Genomic DNA, 26,860 nt, shown 5'->3' on the forward strand with positions numbered 1-26,860 from the left:
ACGTAACGGTACTTTCTTTCCATCGGTCTGTCTTAGGGGAAACCTATAACTTAGGCGATACGAAGTTCGCCGGGTCAGCTAGTAATACTCTAAGAATTTCAACTGGGAAAATAAAAGTTTTGCTCCTAAGTTAACAATACACTAGTTCTTTACACAAGCATTTACATACGTATATCCATTCACGTGAAGAGCGCGTGCTATAAGCCACAAGTCAAAAGCCAATTTCACAATACAAAGTTTAATCTTACCAATGTGCACTCATTTGTACAAAAATTCCACAAATAAATGCAGCGTTTGATTATTATTGTTTACATCCAAAGTCCCTTGTAGTTTCCCCACACTGATTAAAAGTAAATTCGAAGTTCGTTTAACTGCGTTGTGGATTCGATGTTGAAAGTATTTTGGTTTTATTCGGGAAAATTGTTAAAAGACAATCTTGTATTTATTACAGTTTTGGTTCTAGTTTTACTTATGAATGTGGTTGATGAATTAAACAGCTGATTGGATTGAAGCATTGTTGTCATCGACCAATGAGATTTAACTTAGCAATAGAAACGTAACAAATAGTTATTGTAATCAGTTTTGTATTGAACAAAGTAAAATTATGAACAGAATATTAGTTATAGCTTACTTTCGATACAATATGTTGCGATACATGATGTACCGGAATACGAAAGCTCCCTGATTGGATTTGTCCTTTGCAAACGGACAAAAATATTTACATACATGTGCTGAAAACACATAGTTTCTGTCTGTGTGTAAGTGGTTTTGACTAAAGTGTTTATAATTTTATCTGAAAACATGACACTTAACATGTTTCGAATTTAATTAGCTCTTGGCTTTCATTATGAAACTATTTCAAACGATTATAGAAATGAATTAAACCAGATTTTGATTCACCCAGTCATCCAACTAAGGAATATAACTATGGTAATATATTGTTTTATATATGTAAAATCCAATGAAAACTAAATTTTTGTAAATAAACTTAGTCTTTGAACAGCGTCTACTCACTAAACATAACAACAGATAAATAACTTCGAATATAAACCAACAATCTTTATTCATTATTTTAATGTAATGAAACAATATGCTGTAAATTAGGTTGCATTTGTTTTTAATTTTCTTGAATAAAAATAAAACGTTAAAAAAGCTCAGATAACAATATTTAGATTCATAAACAACAAATTAATTTCAACATCAAAAACCAATTGTCAGACAACAAATTAGTTTTCTTTAATTTCAATTGCAATTAATTAACAGAGTGTGCCAGATAAACGGCCAATACTTTAGAAGATATGTTCCACAGCAATTAGTAAACAATTACAATCGACCGGCTCAGCTGTTACCATTGTTGTTGTTGTTATGACGACATTGTGAATGAACGGGTCAGCTGGTCAATCATCCTATTGACATTAGTATTTGCATCGTGTGACGTATTTGCTAGCGATTCATTGAATGAAGGTTGTCTGGTTGTACGTAGCAAATATCTTTCATTGTTGTTTATCACTTAAAGTTTAAAGATACGGAAATTTGTTGCTAATGGGTAAAGAAATGATGATTTAACAGTTTCCAAGTATTTTTTTTAGTTGTGAATCCTAGTTTTAATTTTCATGTCATCAGTTAGCAGGAAACGGATGTAAATCAAATACGATGTTCTTTATCCACGTGGTAAAGTTTTGTATAATTAATTGCGCCATAGTTAATCCATCCTAGAATTAATAGTGAGTAGGGTATATACATCTCATAACTGAATATACATATTTAATCTAATAACTAATAGGTAAACAATGGAAATAAAACTATGTACCATAATTCTAAGGGCCAAATAGGGGGTGAAAAGTACTCTTCCAAGAGATGCAGAACTTTCTATGGCATAACCTTCTTTATAATGGACACTTTTAACCGGTTTCTTCTTTTCTAATGTTAATTGGTATGTGTGCTTATAAGACGTTTTTCGCAGTATTTCAATTTGTGTTCAGTTGAAATCATCGATATATAACTACATATCGTAGTTATATATCGATGGTTGAAGTAAGGGATGCTTACAACTAGTGTTGTATTAGTAATAGTTAGTATCACAGGTCTTTGCAAGAATCACTTTTTCCAAAACATATTTCTGGAATACTTTTAAAAATCATTTTCTCTGATTGTTTCACTGGACTTATAACTTTACTATTATGGCTCTTTGCTAAAGTTTTAAGTTCAGTACTACCATTGACTATACACCTTATACATTTGACTATACAAAGGTACTACCTATATCAAAAAAATTACACCATATGCTAAATTGACGATACTCATTTCATTCTGACCTGTTTGGAATTGTTTTAGGCCTATCAGCATTTTATTTGTCTACTTGTCAGAAGTATTAGACCTTACATCAGCACACCTCGTATGGATTACGTACTACTGTATTGTTGTACATTCATCAAACGGAGTAAACAAAACCATTAGTTATTTGTAGGCCGATAGCGAATATTCAAACTGTTTTTTTTGTTTTATTTGAGTGTGTCAAGTCGATAGAAACAGATAAGCTATTTTAAATGTAATAAATGCTTTTATATACAAACAATAAAAAGATAAACTGAATTTGACAGTAAAATTCACAAGGTGCTTAATACAAACATGGAAGATTTTTTTGTAATTAAATAATTATCATTGTGATAATTAAAGCTAGTATGCGATAAAAAAAAAACACAAGAGTAATAACTATTGATAGTAAGACAAATTAGTGGACAATTTTGCAGCTAAGACCTACAGATGAAAGGTTGCAATTCAAACACTGAATGGGGTCCGTTGACCCGTTTTTCGTCAGAGGTTCTGGAAGTTTCGATTTTCTACTCGTAGCCCGTTAGTACAGTAGACTCCAAAAGCCTGTTCTCTTAGCGCCCCCGATAAATTTGCAAGTGACTGTACTATGTTAAAGTTTACTGTTGTTAAGTCGTTGCTACTCATTTTGAAATAAGACGGTTTGTATAAATAATCTTAACTGTTTGCCTTTAAAGCTTTTCGGTATATATTACGAGAAAACAGTGACATGTGTTATAAAGTAATAACATAATGTATAGGACAATAATGAAACTATTTAAACAGCTGATCGAATATTAACAATTCTTTAACGACTATTTTAAATTAACTCCTATTTGAGTTCTACAAACTATATATAGTTAATCAGGTTTTTTTAATCAAGTTGTTTCTATACAAGTGAGTTAGTAATTTTATATTACAGCTACACTTCTTATTTACCTAATTAAAAGGCATAACCTTTTTATATTTTTGTAAGTCCTTGTACCTTTCCTTAAGTCGATAATTATTAGTGTAGGCTACGTATAAAGTGCATGTGTAAGAAGCAGAAACTATTACTTTTGATTATTAGTCCAGCAGCTAGCTATACTTTAGTGTGCAAACTTGCGTATACTCAATATTCTTGCATAACGTTTTAGTTTGATGTCTAGGGAGTTTAAAAAACCTGGGTGTTTACCTCCTACCCCCCACGTTTTCCGGCTATGACGTAATCAAAATGGCGGCCATTGATTTTTAAAAAGCGTATATTTCGCAAACTATTTGTCGGATCGGAATGAACTTTTTTTTATTTGAAAGATGAGTTTAAATGCTATCTGTTTTACATTTACACATTTGTTGTATGTTTAGTAAATTTTTCTTTTCGTAATTTTGCAAAAACCTCTATTTTTTAATATTTTTGTGTTATTTTTGTTTGTAACGTTTGTAACAAGCCAACTACTACATTTACAATATTGTCCATAAAAATAACATTGGAATTTTAAATGAAAAATGTTTTTATTTTCTCCTTAACCAATAACCGTACAAAAACGCTTTTACATACTACATTATTTGTTTTTCCAAGGTCTTTCAAAAGGTTAGGAGAAAAGGTTTGTTTATGGATATATTTTGATCAAACTTGGCAGATTTATTTATCCAACACTAAGCCATTAATATTTTAATAAAAAAACCACTTTATTAGTTTCCCTTTAGCAGCAAACCTAGGCACTCTTAAACAATGTTAATTTAATATATTAATTGAAAAATCAATCCAGGCAAATGGAAATTCGCTTAGTCAACAGGATTGCTGCACCCGGGGTATTTATATAGTGGGAACATTCCTATGGACTAATTACATTGATTTGTTGTGCTTTTATTTGCATAAAGTGGGGTAAAGGTCTTACTTTAAGTAAAATAGTTGGTGAAATCGTAACATGTAACAATTTTAAAGACATCATAACCGGAAACTGCAGAGGGTCCAGACCTGACACCCGAGTTAAAAACACTTCTATAGACACATACATCAACATTGAATGGTAAAACTGTCTATATATGACTTGTACACAGCCATCGGTGTCGGATTTATATGAGTTTTTGCGCCAAATTAGGTTGTTTTGTACGATTTTTCTAGTTTCTTGACGTGATCCTTTGAGTAAAGCATATCGAATTCGGTATTTTTGTAAAGCCCTTTTAACGTGCTCCAACCTTCTCTTTAAGTTATTTCTGATATATTGTATCAATAAAACTTAATCAACAAAAATATCACAAAAATATTTAAAAATATAGGTTTTTGCAAAATTACGAAAAATGCACTAACCATACAACAAAAGTGTAAATGTATGAAAGATAGCATGTAAACTTATCTTTCAAACAAAAAAAAGTTCATTCCGATCCGATACATGGTATGTAAAATATAGTTATTTTTAATATAGCCCTTTCCGCCATTTTGATGACGTCATAACCGGAAACTGCAGTGGGTGCAGAAGTGACACCCGAGTTGAAAACACTTATTTAGACACATACATCAACATTGAATGGTAAAACTGTCTATATAAGACTTGTGCACTGCCCTAGATGCCGGACTAATAGGCGTTTTTGCGCCAAAATAGGTGTTTTTATGAGATCTATCTAGTTTCCTGACGTAATATTTTAAGTAAAACATATCGAATTTGGTATTTTTGTAAAGCTTTTTAAATGTTCTACAACTTTTTCTATTGGTGGTTTTTGATATACTGTATCAATAAAACGTTACAAACAAAAATAACACAAAAATATTAAAAAATACAGGTTTTTGCAAAATTACGAAAAATTTACTAAACATACAACAAATGTGTAAATGTAAAACAGATAGCATTTAAACTCATCTTTCAAATAAAAAAAAGTTCATTCCGATCCGACAAATAGTTTGCGAAATATACGCTTTAAAAAAATCAATGGCCGCCATTTTGATTACGTCATAGCCGGAAAACGTGGGGGGTAGGAGGTAAACACCCAGGTTTTTTAAACTCCCTAGACATCAAACTAAAACGTTATGCAAGAATATTGAGTATACGCAAGTTTGCACACTAAAGTATAGCTAGCTGCAGGACTATATGTAGTTAATCTATCTTTCAAACAAAAAATCCAAAATTCTAATAAACTAGGATAATCAAAGAATCTAACCTAAAATTAACTTGGAAATAACTTTTACTTTATACGGCTTAGAATAACTACTTAAAGAAACGTATGGAAAGCTTAGGATTTTAAGTAAAGAAAATATACTACAATTTTTATCCGTTGACACAGGTTTGATTATCCCAAGGTTTAAAGATTTCCAAAGCAAATATTTTTTGTTTACTCCTTTGACGTACTTCTCAATGTTGTTTTCAACAACCGTTGAACAAGATTTCAACAAACATTAACTTATTTTTAAATTTTCCTAAAACTAACTTTGCACACAGCATCAAAATAAATCAAGATTTGCCTACAGAAGGTACCTAATACATCGAATTAATCAATAGCAACAATAGAATACAACAATACAAATGTTTACACGATTTTTAATGTTTCAATAATGTTTTACCCAGCCAAACAGCTGACTGAACAAATCGATCGAATATTTTGTGAAACTGTTTAATCAGCTTGGTATACTTTGGCAAACCCATAGATTGTATGAAAATATACATGTTTTGTATATTAATGTTCTACATTAATGTTGATAGCGGTTTTAAACAATAACTTAAGGGGCCAAGGGGGTTTTCAAATCGTGTTCCATCCATTGCAAGACACGGTTAAAAATACTGTACAATGAAGTAATTATTGTCTAGTATTGCTTTAGGCGAGATGATTTAGCAACAAACCATACATTAAACTACGTACATCAAATGGCAACGTGTCTACCTCGTGTAGATAGCGAAAGAATATTTCATATGCGTTGGATTTCGATTATTATCAAACTTATTAAATTTTGACAAATTATCTTTATTCGTAGAGAAGTTGGTACATATACAAGCTGACATTGTATGAGTGAGTCTAATTTTGTTGTTGTTCTATTGGTTACTTTGTTTGAAAAGTGGTTGTTGACGTAAATTTTTTAAGTCAATGAATACTGTATTATCTCTTCTATGGTTCGTTATTTTTTTCTTTGGAGGTATATTATTATTGTCCACTTTTGTCAATTCGAAAATAATCAGATGTAAGAAGATGGACACTGGAATATAAGAGATCGTTTACCATCTCACTGGTCTCGATTGTCAACGATTTTAATGACGTGAGTTTATTTTATTTTTTTTTATTTATTAGACCAACTAATATTGGTATTATTCAATTTTTACGTATTACCAACATGTTGTCGTAGGGTATAATTTTAACTGAAACATAATTATACTCGGGGAATTACAAAGATAAGTTTATAAATTAAGATTTGTATTTCAATAATTTTTCAATTCTACTCGAATTGTTAAACCATTCTGTCTAAAAACACACTATAAAACAACATATATTTAATTTTTGCAAGTATAACTCGCGAAGACCGTTGCAACTATTTCATCAGCTGATAGATTTATTGTTGTTCCGGAAATTTCTCGCGTTGCATCATGTGGAATTTCATCAGAACAATTTATTACCTCGATTCGTATAAAAATCAGCTGACTTTAACATTCTAATTCTTTCAAGTGTTAGCTTTCCGACACAAACCGCAAACCGCGCCGTGCTCTTAGATAGTTAAACACTTAGCTTTAGCTTTTCTTTACTTATATTGTGAAGATTGCTAGTCGTATTTTCGGCATTTTTGAGTGAAAAATCATCGAGTGAAAACCTTTTAAGCTTTTAACTTTCTCAAACTGGAGCAACGAACAAGATCAAAACTGGCGTCCGCTCTTCACACTAGAATCATGGGTGTTTTGGTAAGATTGTCAAATAAATGTAATACATTTTGTAGTAATTGCAATCATATATTTTATCATAATATGATCATAGTTCAACTGAAATTTCAATCATATTGCATCTGTATTCGTATGACTTGATGGATATAGTGCTCGCCTAACAATCAAAAGGTCGCCGGTTCAATACTGAGAAAAGTCAGCAGCGTTTTGATGGTTCGAAACTAGACCCAGCTGTTCCTGATTATTGGGCAAATAAATGATCGTGACTAATGAAACAGCTGATCTTAGTCAGTAACAAAGCTACACAGATCATCTCACTTCACTCTTATACACTCATTCTTCACTCATATTGGGAAAATACTCCTCTGGTGGCGTCCCCATCCCAATGATTGATAATTGAATTGATAACTGAGAGTGTTAGACTTTGAATTGGTAAACGATTCCCGATTGCCATTTTATGGTCCTTCCTCTCCTTGTGGATTGCCTAGTCTTTATAATATGAGTAAAGATGGACTTCAATAGCTGGAATACAACTAAATTAGCTATAGTTAGCGCTTTGTATTTAGTCTTGGGAAGAGGAGGTTTTCTTTTAGTTTAATTTATATTCTATTTAAAGAACAATTAACAAAAGTGCATTCTACAAAAGGAATACAACAGTTTGAATTATCTTTGGCGACCGGTTGGTTTTGGTGACCGGTTGTTTGTAGGCTATACGAATGAAAAATCTTTAACTTAAATTTGTTTTCTATGGTTTTTGGAAACAAAAATAATAGACTGATGAAGAGAATCTTGGAAATTTGGGATTTATTCAAACAAATGATTTAGAACTTTTAAAATGTCAGAAAAAGTATAAAGGGAAAGTTAAGGTTTTTAGCAAAATATATTAATACATCACAACAATGCAACTATGAAAACAGCTGATTTTGTGTGACTGAGTTGTAGCGATTTTATGGACACAACAAAATTACTTTGATAATACTAATTCTACCACATGAATTAAATATTTACTTAAGTCTGATTGTAAAACTTTTAAGGTTATGTTACAATAGTTTTAGAGGTTCCTGTTAATTTTTGTTTAATAACTCTGAATTATTTGAAAACACAAACGAAATTAATTCTTATCGGCTCTTTGACATTGGAATATATTACAAAATCGTTGTTAGTTCAAATTGAAAAATTACTTTCCGTAAATTTAATAACACGTACAATGCTGATCAAGAAGTTAAAAAATAATTGTGTTTCATTGTGAAACTCGACTTTACACTTTAAATAAAATAAAGTATTCAACCTAAACAACTCGTGAACTTAATTATGTAATTAACTTAAACTTTGTGAAATAAAAGGCACACAATAAATACGCCCTCTCAAGAATATAATTTATATTTGCATTGTTAATTTTTATCCAAACGACATGAAAAATGAAATGAAATAGACTCATGTTTTCTGCTATAAGGAACAGACAAAATAAATCCAACCAACAGAAAAAAATTAACATTTACAGAGTAACGACGCATATCTATGTCAAACAGTGGCTTTTTAGTATCTTTTAGTAGAAATGTCAATGCAAATTAAGATAAGATGGTCTAAATCGAAGCTGATCTCTAAGTTTCCAATATAGATACAGAGGTTATCGCTGGGTTAGCATTTACGTTAGATAGTTTTTCGATCTTACATAACCGAACACGAGTTGAATAACTGGACCCCTGCGAAGCTGATTATTTTTTTCTGGGGACAAAATCCTTACATATTATCATAGATTAAACATACTCCTAAGGGAGTATGTTTAATCTATGATATTATTCTGGGTCTTACCTGATTGATTTTACTTTAATTCGTTTACTGAGTATTTTAAAGTTATTGCAAAAGGGCTCCATAAAGAAACTTGGTTTTATATGAATGGTTTTTTATGAATTGGATTTTAATAATCTTTAATAGTGAGTATGGGGTACTAAAATATTTTCGAATGAGTAAAATAGTGTTATGGCGTATTTAATTTTTTTAGGAACCGCACTCACCGATTTTTAGTTGTAGAATGTGTGTTTTCTAGTTGTAACGTTGTCATTATTTGTGGATATTCTTCATGAATGAGGTCATAGATTTTACATACTGTATAAGTAAACATCTATTTTATATAAGTAATCATCTAACTGAAGCCTGCCTTGACATGATATAGTATGTCCGTTACGTTACGTTTTGGGTGTGATGATATTGGCTGAAACATAATTAATTGAATCATAGAGTTCATCAAACATAATCAAACATTACATTTTCCTTTACCCCATAAGGATAATTATAAGGATGACGTATAAGGATCATAAATACGAATGATAAGGATGATAAAGCAACAAGGGAGTGCATTTATTCCATGGGACAGAAAGACTATGCATTCCATCACGCAACTAAAACTAAATAAATACTAACAATACATAGGACGATCCAAGAAGAACGGATCCTACGGATGCCTAATCGTACCATCGTTCCGGTAGTCTTTGGCAATTACTCGATGTGAAAATTGTACATGTACAAAAGTTGACACCATTTTAAAATAAACGGTATCAGCATTCTGACACATACTTTCTCCCATAAGTTTGTCAACAACCTTTATCATGGGTAAGCGGTGAGAGTAAATATAAGGATATGGGATTTGTACAGTTTTGTTCAGAATTTAAAGGATTATAACATACTAAATTTTTAAAAAAATCTTTCTGGCCATTTTTAGAAAATCATTTTCTTCCGTTATTTTATGGGGTTTTATGAGAAATCCCCATTAAAAATCAAAATTCCTAAAAAAAACAATCAAAATTGTAAGGACCATAACTATGTTAAATCAAACCGGATTATTTTCTAAAATCCTACTTTTCGTTATTTTATGGGGGTTTTATGGGAAAATAACATAATTTACAACTACTTTTGAACCGTAATTGTTATAGAAATGGGATTTGATTTGTACCATTTTGTTCAGGATTTAAAGAGATGGCTAATTCGTTAAATCGCATCATCACTACATTAATCAATCATCAAACCTGTTGTAATATAATTTAAAACACAGCAAAATCAAAATAGGTACTTTATCCACTAAGTAAACCCATCATGATGTAAAAAAGTATACTGCACTAGTAAAATCATTTCGCAAGATTCAATTATTTCAATATTTCTCATAGCTTATATGCTGCTGTTGAATCATTTACAACTCTTATCAGTTATGATTTGAATATACTGTACAGTGAAAATAGTAATTTATCCTCAATAGGTGAATTTCAACCTACCTACATGAAAGATTACCCTGTGCTTGTGTCTTAGCAGACATTGTATTCCCTGGGTTACGAAGTTTTGTAGGTCTAGTGAATCATTTTTTATTGCGTAGCGTTTTTTTTAATGACTTAATAAAAAATATAGACCAAATTAGGTTATAAAAATCAAAAGGCTTAGAGCTATAGTAAAGGGATAAGCATTTAATCTGATCTATCGACGTCTCTTCCTACTCAACACAAAAGTATTAGGATATGAAAGTCAATAAAAAATTGAAAGAAATGTTCATCTGAACCTTTCGCCACAGTTAAAAAAATTGATCTGCAAGTCAAAATGCTGTATATATAAACACAATCAACCTATGCTAATTGGGCTACGGCACACGCCATGTGATTATGTCAAATGTCAACAAACAAAGCATCAACAATCAAATCAACCCCTTTCACCGCAAGCGACGTAGTGGTGGGGGGATCACTCACTGTTCACGTGCAAACGTCTCGACCAATCAGAGGAAAGTAGGAGGGGGAGACATGTGGAAGAAACTAAACAAACGTCACCGACGCCGACCGGGTCAGTTCAGTTCAGTTCAGTTTGAGTTCAGGATCGCTCTAGCTCAGAAGCGAACACGGCTTTCTCAATCAAATTGATTCCTGAAGATTACATTTTCAACAATATTGTTACTGATCCTATATCCCAGTTAGAGTTGTTCGTTATTCCTCAAGATCGCTTAGATTTGGTAATTATTTAGCTTTGCGAAAACCGGCCGATCAATACGTTCCAACCCTGACGTTTTACGATCAGCTGGTCCTTCGAGGCAGGCGCAAAGGAAACCAGGCCGAACATTCTAGAAGCGACGACAGCGCTGTGTATAGAAGATGGAGACAACTTCAGAACAGCTGGTCCCAGACACGATCACACCCTTGGCGTTGCAGCGATTGTGGGCGCGAAGATTGAACGGGTCTACGGTTCATGAGGAGAGCGACATCATTGCAGAATTGTTGGAAGATCGCGATGTTTTCCCTTCAGCACAATTTGAGGTATGTGGATCCCTGGTCCCTGGTTGGAAATTTCTTTTTTTGGGGGTGAAAATCGGATAAATAACGTAAAAGTTTTTTTTTATTACTAGCAGAGCACCCGTCCTTCGTACGGGGGTTGGCATATAAGTATAAAATGCTTATTGCAGTTAGTTATACTCAAGCTTTGCGTTTGCAATGGGGGGAGGACACAGTTTGATAAAATTTGGTTCATAAATTTACAGTATGATATAGTATAACACATCTACCATTGCCATAATGTTCTACCATTGCACCTAAACAATAGAAAAAAATAAATGATCAAACATTCGCACAATATTACAAATTATTCATTAAATTAAAAACTCAAACCTAACTGTAAACAATCCTACTTTGACTTTTTATTATTGTGAATAGAAATTTAATCGGATTTTAACATTAACTGGATTATTTTCAGTACACACTGTACTGAAAATATTTTTAAGGCAGCAAATATTTAAGCTCCAAGCGATTATGTCCAATCTGATGATGGATGAGTAGGTATAATCCTAGTTTTTACCTGAATTCGAATTCTGTATAACAGTAAAATGCCTGTTTATTTGCTATTTTTATAGATTTACCATGTTTTTGTGATCAGCTGTTCACATTAAATTTAAATCAAAAGTGTAGTTATCTCTACAGGATGTAAAATTAAACATCTGGTGATTCATTCTTACTGTGTTATCAGCTGGTTAATTAGCCAATAAGGGTTAATCATTTCATTTGAAACAGTCCTCATATGTTGCATTGTCAAACATATGATTAGTAAATGTAAATGGGAAACTAAAAGGAGGTGGGAAATGTTGTAGGAGATGTTATTTGGTTTAATTGTTAACATCAACAAAGATTACCAGTGTAAATCATATAGAAAACCTTTTCATTATTATTATCAGTTGTATGGTTTCCATATATAATTCTTTTCACATTTTCTTCAACAGGCTAACAACTAAAAGTGTTACTTAAAATGAAAGAAGGTGCAAATACTTTTGTTATATGGTACTCGTTTCTTTGAGGTGTTCATATCTGATTGCCACTGAAGGTATTTTTAACTAAACTTTGGTAAAAAATTCAAAATTTTGAATTTAAATCCTGAAAATTAGAATGAAAGATCCTGATTTTTAGTAACCAACAACAAATTTTCACAATGACTTATTTTATCAAGACAAATCTCATCGAAATTTTAAACACATTGGACATACATTTTAATGGTTTGCAACAGACACAAACATTTATCCAGTTAAAAAAAACCTCAACATTTCAGGAACAATTTAACACATTTGATTGTGCAAATGACCAAATACAATTTGACACACACATTTAAATTCACAGAAGGTTTATAATACAGTAATTTATGGCATCATTTTAATAAACACAAGATTTACAGCTATACATTTAAACATTACCTAATATAACTGAATTTTCACTATTTCTCATTGTAAGGAAAAAACTAATTTCAACAGCTAAAAATCCTTTAGAAACAAATCTAATTAAAACAAGCTGTAATTAAGATTAGTTAATCTTTAACTGTGCTTTAATTAACGAGTACCGTACCAGAACTACAAAAATTGTGGACATCACTGTAACTAATCTATTTGGCCATTGTTGGGCTACCCATATAATATTTTTTATGAAACTTTTTAAATGGTAATACACATTAGCGTTGAAACTAGTTTAACCTGCTGAACAAGGGAGAAAGGTAGATAATCGCAATACCAGGGGCAGAGTCGCGAAGTTGGCGCCACAACCAGAGGCGTAGTGGTCTGGGGTATATATAGAATTCCAGTTTTCTCCTTGAACTAATTATGCATGATGCATCCAATGCACTCTGGTACAGTTAATGTTGAGTGTCTCCTAGAGTATTTTGTCTAAGGACTCGGGGAGTTTCCTCAGAGATTTAGAACTATTTAGAAACATTTTGAAGTGAAAATAATATTATTTGGCACATGACAAAATATTTCCAAAGAAAAATTTATTTTAATATGGTAATGCAGGCTGCATAATTACTGGAAAATTGTTGTAGGTAAGTTAACTTACCTTAGTTATGTGCCTTGAAAGATTCATGGAGGTAAAACAGAATTCTAAACCTTGTATGGAATTCTTGAATGATTAATTTTTATTACCATGACCTTTTTGTTATAAAAGTGCAAACACTCTCATAACTGTCCTCATATCCTGGCATAGTTTAATAAAATTTCCATTTGGCTTTGTATTAGACTTTCAAAATCTGAAGTTATGTAATCATATCATGGTGTAACCTTTGTGAGTCTTTTGTGATTATACAAACAACTCCATGATCAAATCTCTTCAGTTTAACCTCTATTTAAATTTTTTGAACAATATTTAGAACAAAGGTGCCGGTTAGTAAATACTTTATAGCTTGATTCAATTAATTTCAACTATAATTTTTTAAGAATTACCGGTACATAATATTAGGTATTGTGATGATTGTAAATTGTGTATGTGCAAGTTGCAACATAAAAAAATCTAAACAACTAATGTATTTTTGACCCACATAACCTCTTTTTAAGTAAGAGATAAAAGCAAAGAAAGGTCTCTGGTCCATTGGGACAAAAAAATCAAAGAAAAAGTGGAACAAAGAAGTTATCCAAACCGGTTTTGAAGGGAAGGTCCTAATTCAAAGGATGAATAAAGGTGGCTTCCAAGGGCATTGCCCCAAGGTCAGGACTCCTAACAGAATACTGATAAGGTTGACCACCCTTGACTACAGACCCAGACAGTGCAGCCAGTGAATCATAGACTTTGAGGTTAGATTGACAAGACACACTCTTTATGAGGAGAAAGTACTGGAAGAATGCCATAGGAATTTGTTCAGTTTCAAAGCTTAGTGTAATATCTGCGAATTCGTAGTATTTTAAATATCAAACTAAGGCATTGCCTGTAAAAAGTGTATGTGTCTAATATTTTTTCCTCTCTTATTTTAGGGTCAACATTTGTGCTTTACTCTTGTGTTTTGCTTACAAAATTTATTTCTTGTGTATGAGCACATTATGGAGGCTTGGACAAAAATATTGAAAAGTAAAAAAACTGTAACATTGCGGGTTTGCTCAAACATGCGGCGCTCAACATAATATTTAGATACGTGATTTTTAGTAAGGATATCAGCAGGCTCACCTGAATGGGAAAGAGTCCAAACAGGCACAAGAAACACAAAACTCTACTTTATATACACAATATTTCACCATTACTGGCACCATTTTCAACTAAAGAAGAGAGAAACAAACAAAAATTGTAAACAAAAACATGTTTTTATATGAACTTTACATTTTAACATTAAAATCGCCTCCAGCTGATTCATAAGAAAAATAAATCTGGGAAAGTGGATATATTTAATCCATGGTTAATGTTAACACCAAAAATACATATCTCTACTATGGAAGACCGAAATTGCATAGTTGACAATTGTTTTTATAACTAGAGAAGGCAAGTATTAAAATTATTTAAATAATAAACTGATATCATTATTTAATTTAAAAGTTGGTTTTCAACAATATTTTTACAATATGATTTTCAATTAACAGAAAAAATAAGAAAAAGCTACAGGTCTGTTTCAGAGGGTTGAATTTGTTTTGGAAGAAAAATTAAGATTGGTTTGATTTTAAAATGTGTTAAAGTGTGCTATAAACTGTATTTATAAGCTAAGACCTAGTTGTTTATAATGTGCGTAAACTTTCGAAATGTACTGTGTTGCTAGTTTTTTTACTTGTTTCATTTCCAAGCATTTAATAACATCCTATTTTAAGATAACCATTCTTCTAATTAATTGGGTTTAACAGCATGTTGTTTTTTAACTGTATGTATTAGCATAGTAATTTAAATCCTTTAGAATTCACATTGTTTTTACCAAGTTCAAAACATATCGCTAAGGTAAAGTAGGAACAATATTGTACTGTATAGTTTCTGTTATTAGACAAGTTTCAGTGATTCAAGGGAAATTCAAACTCCACTTTACCTTAATCACCTTAGCAGAAATCTGTCAGCGAAGGTGAACTTCATTTAATAATTTCATGAAATTAAACACTTCCCATAATGTTAATTCTTCCTGTATCAGTAATCACTTTTAGAGCTATTTTGAATATTTAGTTTTTTAAACATCATATCCATTCTGAAATTTGTTATTTATTTATTATAAAAATGTTGTGCAGAACAGAACTTATGATTTCATTCAGTGATTGTAATACCAGTAGACCATGCCATTTCAATCTAGAGTAGAAGAGTAAAAGAGGAAAATAATTTTAAAGCATTTTACACTTTTCACTATAGAAATTAAATTGGAATATACAGTATTTAGAGATTTCATTTGAGAAATAATTTAAATAATCAGGCAATACAAAACTAAACTACCTTAATAAATGTTCTTGTCTTTATTACGTATGTAGCCTCACACACAGTGTTGGCAATTGACTAAATTAATAGTAGGGGGCATATACTGGAAGTCATGGGGTTATACGAATAAACATTAATTTATTTATCAATAAACCTGTCTAAAAGTTAGGGTGGTCTGTCCCCCCTAACAAAGACATAAGGCATGCAATTTATGATTTCTTTATTTTAAAGCCTACAGCAAGCTAAATCATTGTGTTTCACCAAACCAATTCCAAATGACACGGCCATTTATTGATCGCATACAAAATTAAATGCTTTTAGATTTATGAATATAATTACAATTTTCCATCACACCTTTCAATCTATCAAACATAGAATAATTTGGTACCAACAGTACCAGTGAAGTTATAGTATTAACACATTGTAAAACAACTAAAAAAATCTTGTAAAATGAAACAATGAAAGATGTCTCTCAATGGAGTTAACATAAAAATTGCAAATAGGAAATGAACATACCATCTGTTATCAGTGTAGTAATTGTTCATACTGTTATCATCAAGTGCAGTTGACTCGAGGTTAATTGTATCTGGAGGTTTGTTGTCAAACAATTACGAAAGAGATCTTTAACCATGCCATATCTACACAGAGCTAACACACAGCAGCTGTAATTGTTTGAAAGATAACCCATATTGGTCATGCATGTTTTGACTCACTAATGTGTATGCTCGTATGCTACCAACCACACAGCAGATTTAATTGTTTAGAAGATAACCATGTTTTACTTGCAATTATTGTGTGCTAACAACCACACAGCAGCTTTAATTGTTTAGAAGATAACCATGTTTTACTTGCAATTATTGTGTATGCTAACAACCACACAGCAGCTTTAATTGTTTAGAAGATAACCATGTTTTACTTGTGATTATTGTGTATGAAGATATCCATCTTTTTACTTGTGATTATTGTGTATGCTAACAACCACACAGCAGCTTTAATTGTTTAGAATATAACTTATTAAACATGTTTTTACTTGCAATCATTGTGTTCACAGTGTGTGTGATGTGTATATAGGGTACCATAACTTTGATTATTATTGATTGTTACATGTAGATCTAATTTGTTTAGAGTCGGGACCACGTAAGTTTGCAGTTGAGGGAGGAGCCTATTTACCATATGGGTTTGTATGAACCAATGAGAACCGTGCGGTGTTGCCAAATCTAATAATACCAGCTGATTTGAAAATATTGCTTAGTATATTTTATTAGTGCAATGTGGCAACGTTGCACTAGCCTTGTCTTGTGATTGGCTGCCACCAACTGCAAACTTACGTGGTCCCGACTCTAAATTACTTCAAGTTCTGGGAAAATGTACCATATGCAGGTTTAGCAATCGTCCTTCTTTGATCTTTACCTTAAAACATGCAACGCTGTCACCGTAAAAGCTATAATCTATTCTACATTGTTTTATGTCGATAGTTTACTGAAATCGGTCATTGATTGTTTATCAATGTTCTCCATGTGTTTGTTAATAGTTTGTCTAATGTTCTCCATTGATTGATTATTGATAGTTTTTGTTTACCAAGTTTCCCTTTATGTTCCAGAGTGATGAGACCGTGTCCAAGAGCAGAGCTTGCAGTCCGGCTCCCACCGGCTGCTTCCAGGACGCCTTCCTCTTCACGGAGCAGGTCAGTCAATATCTCACTCGGGGGAGGAGAGCTTAGAGTAAAAAATTTCCAAAAGGTTTTACCAGAGAAATTCTATACAAAAAAGTATCCTAATCTATTAGAACGTTATCTAACTTAAATCGTGGATTCTGGAATGAAAAAAATGTTATTTATACCACAGATAAGCATAATAATATTTTATTATTTTGTCTGTATACTGTCACGTCTTTTCTTCGATTCATCCTTACGAGGACATATCCTGTATAAACCGATAATTTTTTTAATTGTCATTCTCTTACCCTACCCCATCAAAAATGACAAGGAAAGATATTAAGTATTTTAATCATTTTAGTCCTTAATAACCCTGAAACACAGCAAAAAATAATCAATTTAAGAATTTAAAAAAGGTTTTTTGCAATTTCTAATATTTAAGACAAAGACTTGCTAAAGTAGAACAAACCCCTCAAGTCATGAGTATTTTAGAAATCAATGCTCCTGCAACACCTAATTAAAAACGAATTACTAAAGAAATGTTTAAATAAATCACTAACCATAATTCCAATACATTTATTTGAATTTATAAAGTAGGTAAAATTTGTTAGAAATGTATTAGAGTTTTTCAAAGAGGAATCAGTGTTGATTAAATGAAGTGATTGCAAATAGGTACCAAAGAAATTTTGTTTTACATTGTAATCATTCATAGCGAATTTATTTGCTCTACCAAACTCTTTTGCTACAAAACCAACTATTAAAAAATATTTCATCAAAATCTCAAACCCCTAAGAATGATAATTCGGTGATTTGCATAAATCCATTGATCAGTGTAAACACTCCAAAGGTTAGTTTGAGAAATGACTGTGCCAGAAGATGGTGCGAAACTGGGGGAGACGCCAAAGCTATAAATAGGATGCAATGTAAGGCAACCCGGAGTGACATGTGATTAAAGACTTGCTTAGACAGCAGACAACTGCGCAGCGGGGCGGGGCATGGGGGGGGGGGCAAGGGGGTACAGTCGAGGCGCCACATCGTGATTGCTTTGGCTTTCACCTCTAGTACACACAGAATATATTTCTTCACACTGAAATTTTTTGCAAAACTATAAATCAAAATTTCCGATAAAAATGGTTAATACAACACAATAACCTTTATATATATTCTGAAAATTTTAAAGTACTTCATAATTAACAGTACACATTCAAATGAAGCGAATCCCTCGTTTTGTCACCGTAGTCTTCACGATCTAATGTTAACTGAGATCCTTATACGATGGTAATAATTTTGTTATGCTTATAAAACATGATTGTTCTTCTAGAGGCTATGATAGATCACTGGTTTGTTTTTGAATAGCCATTCATATACTTTTGTCCATTTATTCAATCAAGTTAAAATGTTTAGATATAACTTTAAAAAAATGTTAATATTGTTACTTATTGTTTTTAAGAAGAAACAAGAATCAATGTTTGAAATTTAAAAATCAATCAATTAATGATTTAAGTGTACAGTTTAGGCGACAAGTCCTATGGTGGCGTAAATTTCAAAAACATAATTTTAAGGTATTCCAGGAGGCTAATTGTAATAAAATCTTTTAAACTCATGAAACTTATAATTCTGCTTGAAATAGTTAAAGGGGTTAACTTTTGTTTTGTAAATTTTTGGCACCAAATTTTGTAAACATTACACTCATTGGTTAATAAATTGTGCTCAATAAATAACTCTAACAGATGGAAAAGTCAGGTTTGCATAAATTACGCTAATTAGTGCTGATTTTGTAGCCAATAAGTAGGGTAGTTCTAAATGTTGTTGGGACAAGTTTGCATAAAGACGCTAATATTAGCTTTGTTAGTGCTGATTCGTGAATTTAGTGAGCAGCCTTCACATTGGCCGTGTGAAGCTATAATTGTTGGACTGAAAATACATTCTGCGCTAAGAGCTGCTTAAAATATTCTCTCACTCTTCACCAGTTATAGCACTAATGTGTATCTAATTCTGTTTACTGCCATTAAGGGTTTGGACTGTTTAACAAAAGGTAAAAAATTCCAAAGGCGTAGATATTTACAAAATAAAAAAATTAAAGAAAGAAACTTTTATAACTAGTTTACCTTTGACTATAGAAACTGTCAAAAAATAATCTATTTCAGACATATTAATTATGTATTCATATTCATAAAAAAATTTAACGGTGTGCCATACGTTTACAGTAATTAATTGCTTAATCTAAAGAAACCCAATAATAAACTCCCTGTAGTTAAAAACTATTTAGAAGAATACAGGTGAAATATTTATAGTCAAAGGATAAAGAATCATTGAACTAGATTTTTTTATGAAGCCATAAAAAGTTCATTCAAGCATTCAACAACACTACAAGATAAAGCGTAGAAAACTGATTCATTAGTCCAAGGACTTGTGATGCATTTTAGGAAGCCGCCAAGTTCTGATTGAGTCTCTGAAGCCTTTTTGAAACTAGCGAAACGAGCAAATGAAGCGTAACAAAGTGGTTGGAACCCTGGGGACTTTAATTAAAAATGGTAGCTTTATCGTACGTTAAAAAAGTATAGTATATAGTATGATTTTTGTTGTAAAAAGATTTGAATGATTAAAATTGTTGTGCTGTAAAACTGTTAAATTAAGAAAAAAATATTAGAATAATTGCATCCTTGTTTGTATAAACACAAATTATGTATGGGTAGCAAAAATTATAAAGAAACGACACCATAAAATTGTGCAGTCAATTAACTGAACCCCTACTCATAAAATCAGTTCCCCTTGGCAAAGGTAACCATTCACGCTAGTACATAATGTTCAAGCGACATTGAGTAGGTGTGCGTCTAACCTTCCCAAAATAAACCTCGTTGTACTTAGTGCAAAAGACTAATAGCTAACTTGCGCTGCCAAAAAATAAGTGCGCCAAACGTTAGTCTGGGTTCAAACGTAAACACAATGAGTTGCGTCGCCGTTCTTCTCATAAGAGCTGTACGTGCACTTTTGTTCACGTAGATAGTTTCCCTTTCCTTTAGTTGCTGGGATTGTCTAAGCTTACGGCTAATTTAGAAAAATCTAGTTTGAATACTAATGAACAGAATATTTTAATGGCTTTTTTAATGGTTCAGGCGTTTTATGAAGAATAATTCTTAAATATTAAGGTTAGAGAGTTTATTGTTAATATCTTTGTATTTACCTCATAGTCGTTTCTAGAGTTTTAACATGAATACACTATATTATGAGAAGTTTATAACTCAGAGAAAAGTCGTTACCAACCATTTGGTTATTCTAAATATGACCAAGAAAAAAGTTAAGAAACTGTAAGTGATTAGAAAGCAAAACCATTCCACAAATTAACTATGAATCAACTGATATTTTGAATGTTAAGTTTCTGGAAATATGATTCAATTTTACTCTACAAAACAAATTACCTCATACAGACTTTGATCATCGAGCATAAATTTTTTTTCTTGTTTCAAGTAGGTTTTATAAAACCAATTCTCTCTGTGTAGGACCAGAATGCAGAAGTGCCAGGACTCTGCTGTCTTGGGCCGGTTGCTGTCTGCAAGGCAGAACCGGCGCGGGTTGTGTTGGATGGAGCCAGCTTGAAGGACATCCCGGCGCTGTACCGTGTCCCGGCGCCGGCGCTCCATGAGCAGCTGGTCGTTGGAGTCTGGGTGGATCCCAGAGTCACCACCGGGTACAAGTACCGTGTCCGCCCTCTGGACCAACAGGTGCGTACGGGTTCAAGCCGTTTACTAAAATTTAAGTTTTGTTAGTAAAAAAAATATTGGAATCTTAGGAACAAGTTTTAAATTTGCCTCAGAATAAAGTTTAAGGATTGCGGTCGGAATAGTTGAGTCACATGAAATGCTTTGTTTATCCTGGCACGAGAAATGAAAAACTTTAAAAAAACAATGTTCTAAAATAGAATATTTCATTTTCAATTAACACTAACAGTGAAATATTCTAATATTTGTTTATTGATTTATTGTGCCAGGGTGAGCTCTTTACCATTGAGTTACACCTACTGTCCCAATCAAATTTGTAAAATCTTGAGTCTTTAGGACCATCAAATTCAAAAAGTAAAATTGTAGGTTTAATTTTCTTGTTAAGTTACATGAAACTTGCCAGGAATGCTAGTGTTTTTAGCCCTGTGTTCCTTTATAGATTAAGGCCAATTTCTATGTTGTATTGGGTACAGAACCCAAAAATTGGATTAAAGTTGAGCACCATACGTGTGACGAAACACTTGTTTCTTAGACACAACCATACAACCTAGATTTGATCTATGGATTCATCGAGTCTTGAATCCGTCTGAGTTAAGTTTTATGTTTTACAGAGAGGACACTACATGTTCGGAGGCCGAGCGCTCGCGTTGCAGAACATTGGTCGCGGCTACGCTCGTCGGTTTACTTTCCAACCTGATGAAGGCAAACTGAACGACAACGAGAACTACTTCTGGTCCGACTCTCGACCCGACGGGTTTGCGTTTGAGATCGAGGTTATCTCTCTCGGGGACAAGTTCACTGTGTTTGATGCGAACAACGTCGCCGTCGCCATCTTGGAAGTGGTGGATGCCAAGGTAATTGGATATACTTCGTCTTTATTTGATAAATGGTCAAGATAGTTGTAGGAAATAACTTCGTTGAAGTAATCCCAAAATGGATGTATTTCAAATTCTCGTTGGTTTTGTTTTCAAACATATGGTAACTTGGTAAAGTAATAATAACAAAAAATATTTGTATAAATATATATAATATTAGTAGGATACCGTACTATAAGACATAACCATCTTAGTAAAAAATAAGAGGTATATTCTTTAACAAATGTTGGTATTATTCTATTAATTTACATTTAACTATCAGACACCTTGAAATTGCAAAATGCAGCCACAGTTTAAGTAAATTTTTGCTGATTGCATAAACATCTCCAAAGTTTATAAAGATAAGGAATATGACGATTTAATCCAAGTTTGTTACTTTCTCTTGGACATTTGCATAAAATAAAACACTGTAAATATAAACATTTTGTGTCTCTTAGTAAGCATATGTAACAAAAGGAATTAAAAGTCCAGACAGTTTGCAAAACAAAGTACAAAAGAGACATTTCAGTATGGAGAGATAAATTTTTCGATTTGATTGTTGCAGACCTCCCAAGAAGAGTTGGACCACAAGGTTCTCAAAGACGGAACCATCCAGAAGATGGTGAGGGTTCGGCTGTTGGTCAAGGTGGAGTGGTTTGAAGACTGCGGAGCTGTTGTGGTTCCGGTAAGTTTATTTTACAGTTTATTGTTCTTAAAAGAGGAGCAATTGTTTTTATTTCAGTAAGATTCCTTTACAATATGTTGTTCTTGAAAGCAGACTAGTCATTTTAGACATAATAGTCATCAAAAGATAAATTTTTATATTTTAGCTTGTTAGTTTTAGTACATGTTTATTTTGTTTGTGGAAATAAAGCTACTTTGCTTCAATGGCTTCAAATTGAGCTTCCTATTGACAAAATTAATTGTCTTTAACCAGATTTATTTTTGAAAGACAAAACTATACTAAATCATCATCTATAAGAATTTTCAGTTACTTCAATAATATATTGAAAAAAACCCTTGTACATTAATTTTATAAACACAAAATATGTGTACAAAATTATATTAATGGTTCTAATTGCTGATGTCCACTTATACTTTTCATCTTCATTATTTGTTACAAAGTCCAAAAAAATCAATCATCCAGAAGTACAAACTTGAAATCATTGTGTATTTCGCATTAAAAAAAAATTAAATGACTTAAGCTAATCTATTCTACAGATGAGCGGAACTGCCACAGCTATTCGGGACAAGAAGGGAGGAGTTGCTCGGGTGACGGGTGTCTCCCGGGTGATGATCGGGTCCCACCCAAGGAAGGGTTTCACCCTGACACCCGGAATCAACAACAAGGAGAGATCCACTGTTGTTCACGGAGTCAGTATCGGAGACGTTCCTACGAGATACACTGTCTTCGGACTTCAGCCCTACGAGATGCCTGTCATTGGTGAGTTGACTTAATCAGTCTTATCAATAGTCCTGGATAGTATAACGATTCCGTTGATGTACATGGACCATTACAGTTTTGAAGTCAAACAACTACTAAGTGAATATTTTGAAGTGGTCTGACTAAATAATATCCCTTGGATATGAAATGCACAACTTCTGCATTTGACCCACGGTGTCAAATTGACTTTCTGAAAAAAAAACATAGCCTACAGATTACCATTTACAAGTATTTTGTATTGAAAGAACGTTGGAGTAACTTTTCTCAAAAGCGATATTAGTACAGCTGAAAAATTTACCTATAGCTCTGTTTAATGAAGTCAACTTGTTAAATTCCCTCTATTTCTCTATAACAAAGGCATATTACGAGTACATTATTTTGGTTTCCTTGATAATCTATTTCATGTCATATTTAAATTAACAACATTTCCTCAATTTACTTCCCATATACATTTTAACACTAATAACTTTCTCTCCCCACAGGAACATACATCGATCCTAGGATCATGCCTGGTTTCGAGTACCGCGTCCGCATGGCAGGACCTCCTCGCAAACACTTCTTCCAAGGCAGAGCGCTGAGGCTTGTCAGTGTTGGGGCAGGTTACGGAAAACGCATCACTTTCGCTCCTGACGTTCTCAACGAACCCGAGAACTACTTCTGGAGCGACACACACCCAGATGGTTTAGGCTTTGAGATTAGAGCGGTCCACGTAGGCCAGAGGTTCCACATCTCGGCCGGAGGTCTGTACCTCGGAGAAGCTCACGTGTTTAGAGCCGATGCCGCTCAGTACGAGGAGAAACAAGAAGTGGTGAGTGTCCTTTAGTCATCTGATAAAAAAATTGTGATAATGTAATAATGTAATTAGGTTTTAAGTATTGTTGTTGATATAGCAGGATTAACTGAATTGGAAAGAGAGTTTAATAAAGAATCATTAAATTGCAAACACTTTAAACTTATTTTGGTATTGATTGAACATAAATTTTGTTTGTTATGTACAGCAGCATTATTCTAGTTTTTTTTTTCACTTTTGTAACTATCTCCTTGTTACTATTATTTCACACTAGTTTTGTTTTCCATATTGTTTTATTGTAATGGCATTTTTAAAAGATTAATGAATATAACAGTTATTCACTTACTGCTCCATAATACAATATCAAATCAGCATTTCACATTAACTTGGTAATATTTAACTTGGACACCTTTTAACTCACAAAAAATTTCAGATCCGCCAAAAAGACGGCACGACCATCGTGAAGTATGTCCACGTCGATGTGACCTGCCACGTCAAGATGGATACGACACGCGCCGGTGTGCCCACCACATGCGATTCCCACACCATGCGAGTGTCTGGCACGGCAGTTGTGGCGCGCAGGCCACGCCAGTCTCGCGCAGACCTCCTTAGAGTAGAGAATATCGGTCTCGATTCTCAACTCAACTTACTTTTCGTCATCCAACAAGCCGAGCTGACCTTCCACCCTGTCTCTCGTTAATCGTTGTCCGAGAGCTTCTCGTAGCTGTTCAAGTCGATGTCTACCACTACGGCTGACTCAACCGTAATTGCAGTAAGATCGCGGAAATTACAAAAAATAAGACTGAATCGCTTTTGTTACGTTGAATCCTTTTGTTATGAAGTAAAAATATTTATTCTTTTATTTGGAAAATGTAACTTGTCGATAACCTCGATTGTTTCAATCTTGGGGCCTTACACCTTGGAGCTATTGCGAGTAATCAGTATTTTATAGTGGTAAGAGTTAAGCTGATGACAGTATTGATTTTTTTTCAGAATACTGTGGTAATGGGCTCAGCTTTTGATTTATGCTTAGATTTCGTTCCGTAATTGGACGACACTTTTACATTCAAGCTGGTATTGTATTGTTACTCGATTTCAGTGATTTCTACATTTTATTCCATATATACCTGATTTGTTAGTACACATAATACTGAATAAACTAATACCATACTGACGATTGTGTGATTTTTATCCTTTCACTTGCCAACTTTTACTTATTTATAGTAGAAGTTATGGGTAAAACACATGTACAATTATGACATTCACAGGTAATCAATCACCTTGTGGATTTATCTGTACTATCATTGTCATTGGCCACTGTTGACAACTTTAACATGGGGATGGAACGTCTACAGTCGAGACCACGAGAGTGCAGTTGATGGAGGAGCCTATTTACCACGTGACTTTGAAGGAGCCAATGATGACAGTGCAGTGTTGCCAAATCTAATAATACCAGCTACTTTGAAAATATTGTTTAGTATTTTAATTAGTGTCGTCTACAAGCGATATGGCAACGTCGCCCTAGTCTTGTCTTGTGATTGGTTGCCGCCAACTGCAGACTCTCGTGGTCCCAACTTTAGTTATATCATAGATAAAACATACTCCCTTAGATTTCTCATCCTTATGGAACAGCTGAAGACAATTTTATTGTTAGTTCTGTACGGTTTATGTAGAGGCCATGTTTTGTTTAGAATTTGTTTCCCGTTATTACAGTAATTTAAAACCTCGTTTAACCAAATAATACGATATAATCATAAACAATAACTTGTGCAAATCAAGAAATTAACCCTAAAATAATAGGATAAAATTTCGTTGACACTAGCGCCAATTGTCACCGTACATGAACTAGACATGAAAAACGTGCTTCAAAATTTACATTGCAATGGGATGAGAAGTCTACTTGTATTGGTTAGTCTATGGTTATATCAATAGTCAAAGCCAAAAATCAATACTAATACCTTCTCAAGTGAATAAATCAAATCAGCTGAATAAAAAGAAAGAAAAAAAATTACAGCCTGTTGTTTTTTTAGTCCCATGAAACTTTTTTTTAAACTTTAACTTTGATCACCATATTATTTTTACATTTTACACTAAAATGAGTGTTAGTCGTTATTTCCAATCTTCGTTGGACCAATATAGTTAGTTTCTTTTGGCGTTCATCCACTTTGTCAGATCATTATTTCTTAATTTATGAATTTAAAATAATTTCTCCTACTTGGTTGTTCTTCAAATCCTTAAATTTAGTTTTATGTGTAATTTTCCTATACTATGAGATCTGAAATCCACCTCAAAACGTGTGTTCTGTAGTTCTATAACTCTTTTTAATATTAATTGTTGGTTGTGTCTGTTTTTGCTTAGGTAAACCTCACTAAGGAACTAAAAAAATGTTTCTCTTCCGATTGTCAGGTTTTAATTTCTTATAGTGGGAGCGAATTCCGAAGTACCGTTTTCTACATAATTTTGGTTGAAATTACAATATCGATTAATCATCAAAATTTCCACCAACACTTATTAATGTGTTCACATTTTAATCCAAGCCCGAGTGGTACTTGAGTTTCTAATAATGTGTTAATCCTCGAATGACTACAAGTAATTAGCATTATGTTAAG

At 32.9% G+C, this 26,860-nt stretch overlaps 1 protein-coding gene across 3 annotated transcripts; it reads left to right on the top strand.

Moving 5' to 3' along the window:
- Nucleotides 1-7,037: 7,037 nt before the first annotated feature.
- Nucleotides 7,038-25,425, top strand: LOC129004313 (uncharacterized). 3 transcript variants are annotated; one of them, XM_054432847.1, is made up of 8 exons: nt 7,038-7,166; nt 17,391-17,474; nt 20,945-21,166; nt 21,775-22,017; nt 22,583-22,702; nt 23,239-23,461; nt 23,944-24,269; nt 24,685-25,425. In XM_054432847.1, exons 1-8 carry the CDS (start codon nt 7,155-7,157, stop codon nt 24,949-24,951), a joined length of 1,497 nt encoding a protein of 498 aa, XP_054288822.1. In that variant the 5' UTR covers nt 7,038-7,154; the 3' UTR covers nt 24,952-25,425. The 3 variants fall into 3 exon arrangements, with proteins under 3 accessions (XP_054288822.1, XP_054288821.1, XP_054288823.1); XM_054432846.1 differs by lacking the exon at nt 7,038-7,166 and adding an exon at nt 10,967-11,431; XM_054432848.1 differs by lacking the exons at nt 7,038-7,166; nt 17,391-17,474 and adding an exon at nt 20,387-20,423.
- The last annotated feature ends 1,435 nt before the right edge of the window (nt 25,426-26,860 follow it).

Source organism: Macrosteles quadrilineatus, unplaced genomic scaffold (genome assembly GCF_028750875.1).
Source record: "Macrosteles quadrilineatus isolate MER2022 unplaced genomic scaffold, UCM_ALF_1.0 Scaffold_9__3_contigs__length_116548681, whole genome shotgun sequence".
In the NCBI taxonomy this organism is placed as follows: domain Eukaryota; kingdom Metazoa; phylum Arthropoda; class Insecta; order Hemiptera; family Cicadellidae; genus Macrosteles; species Macrosteles quadrilineatus.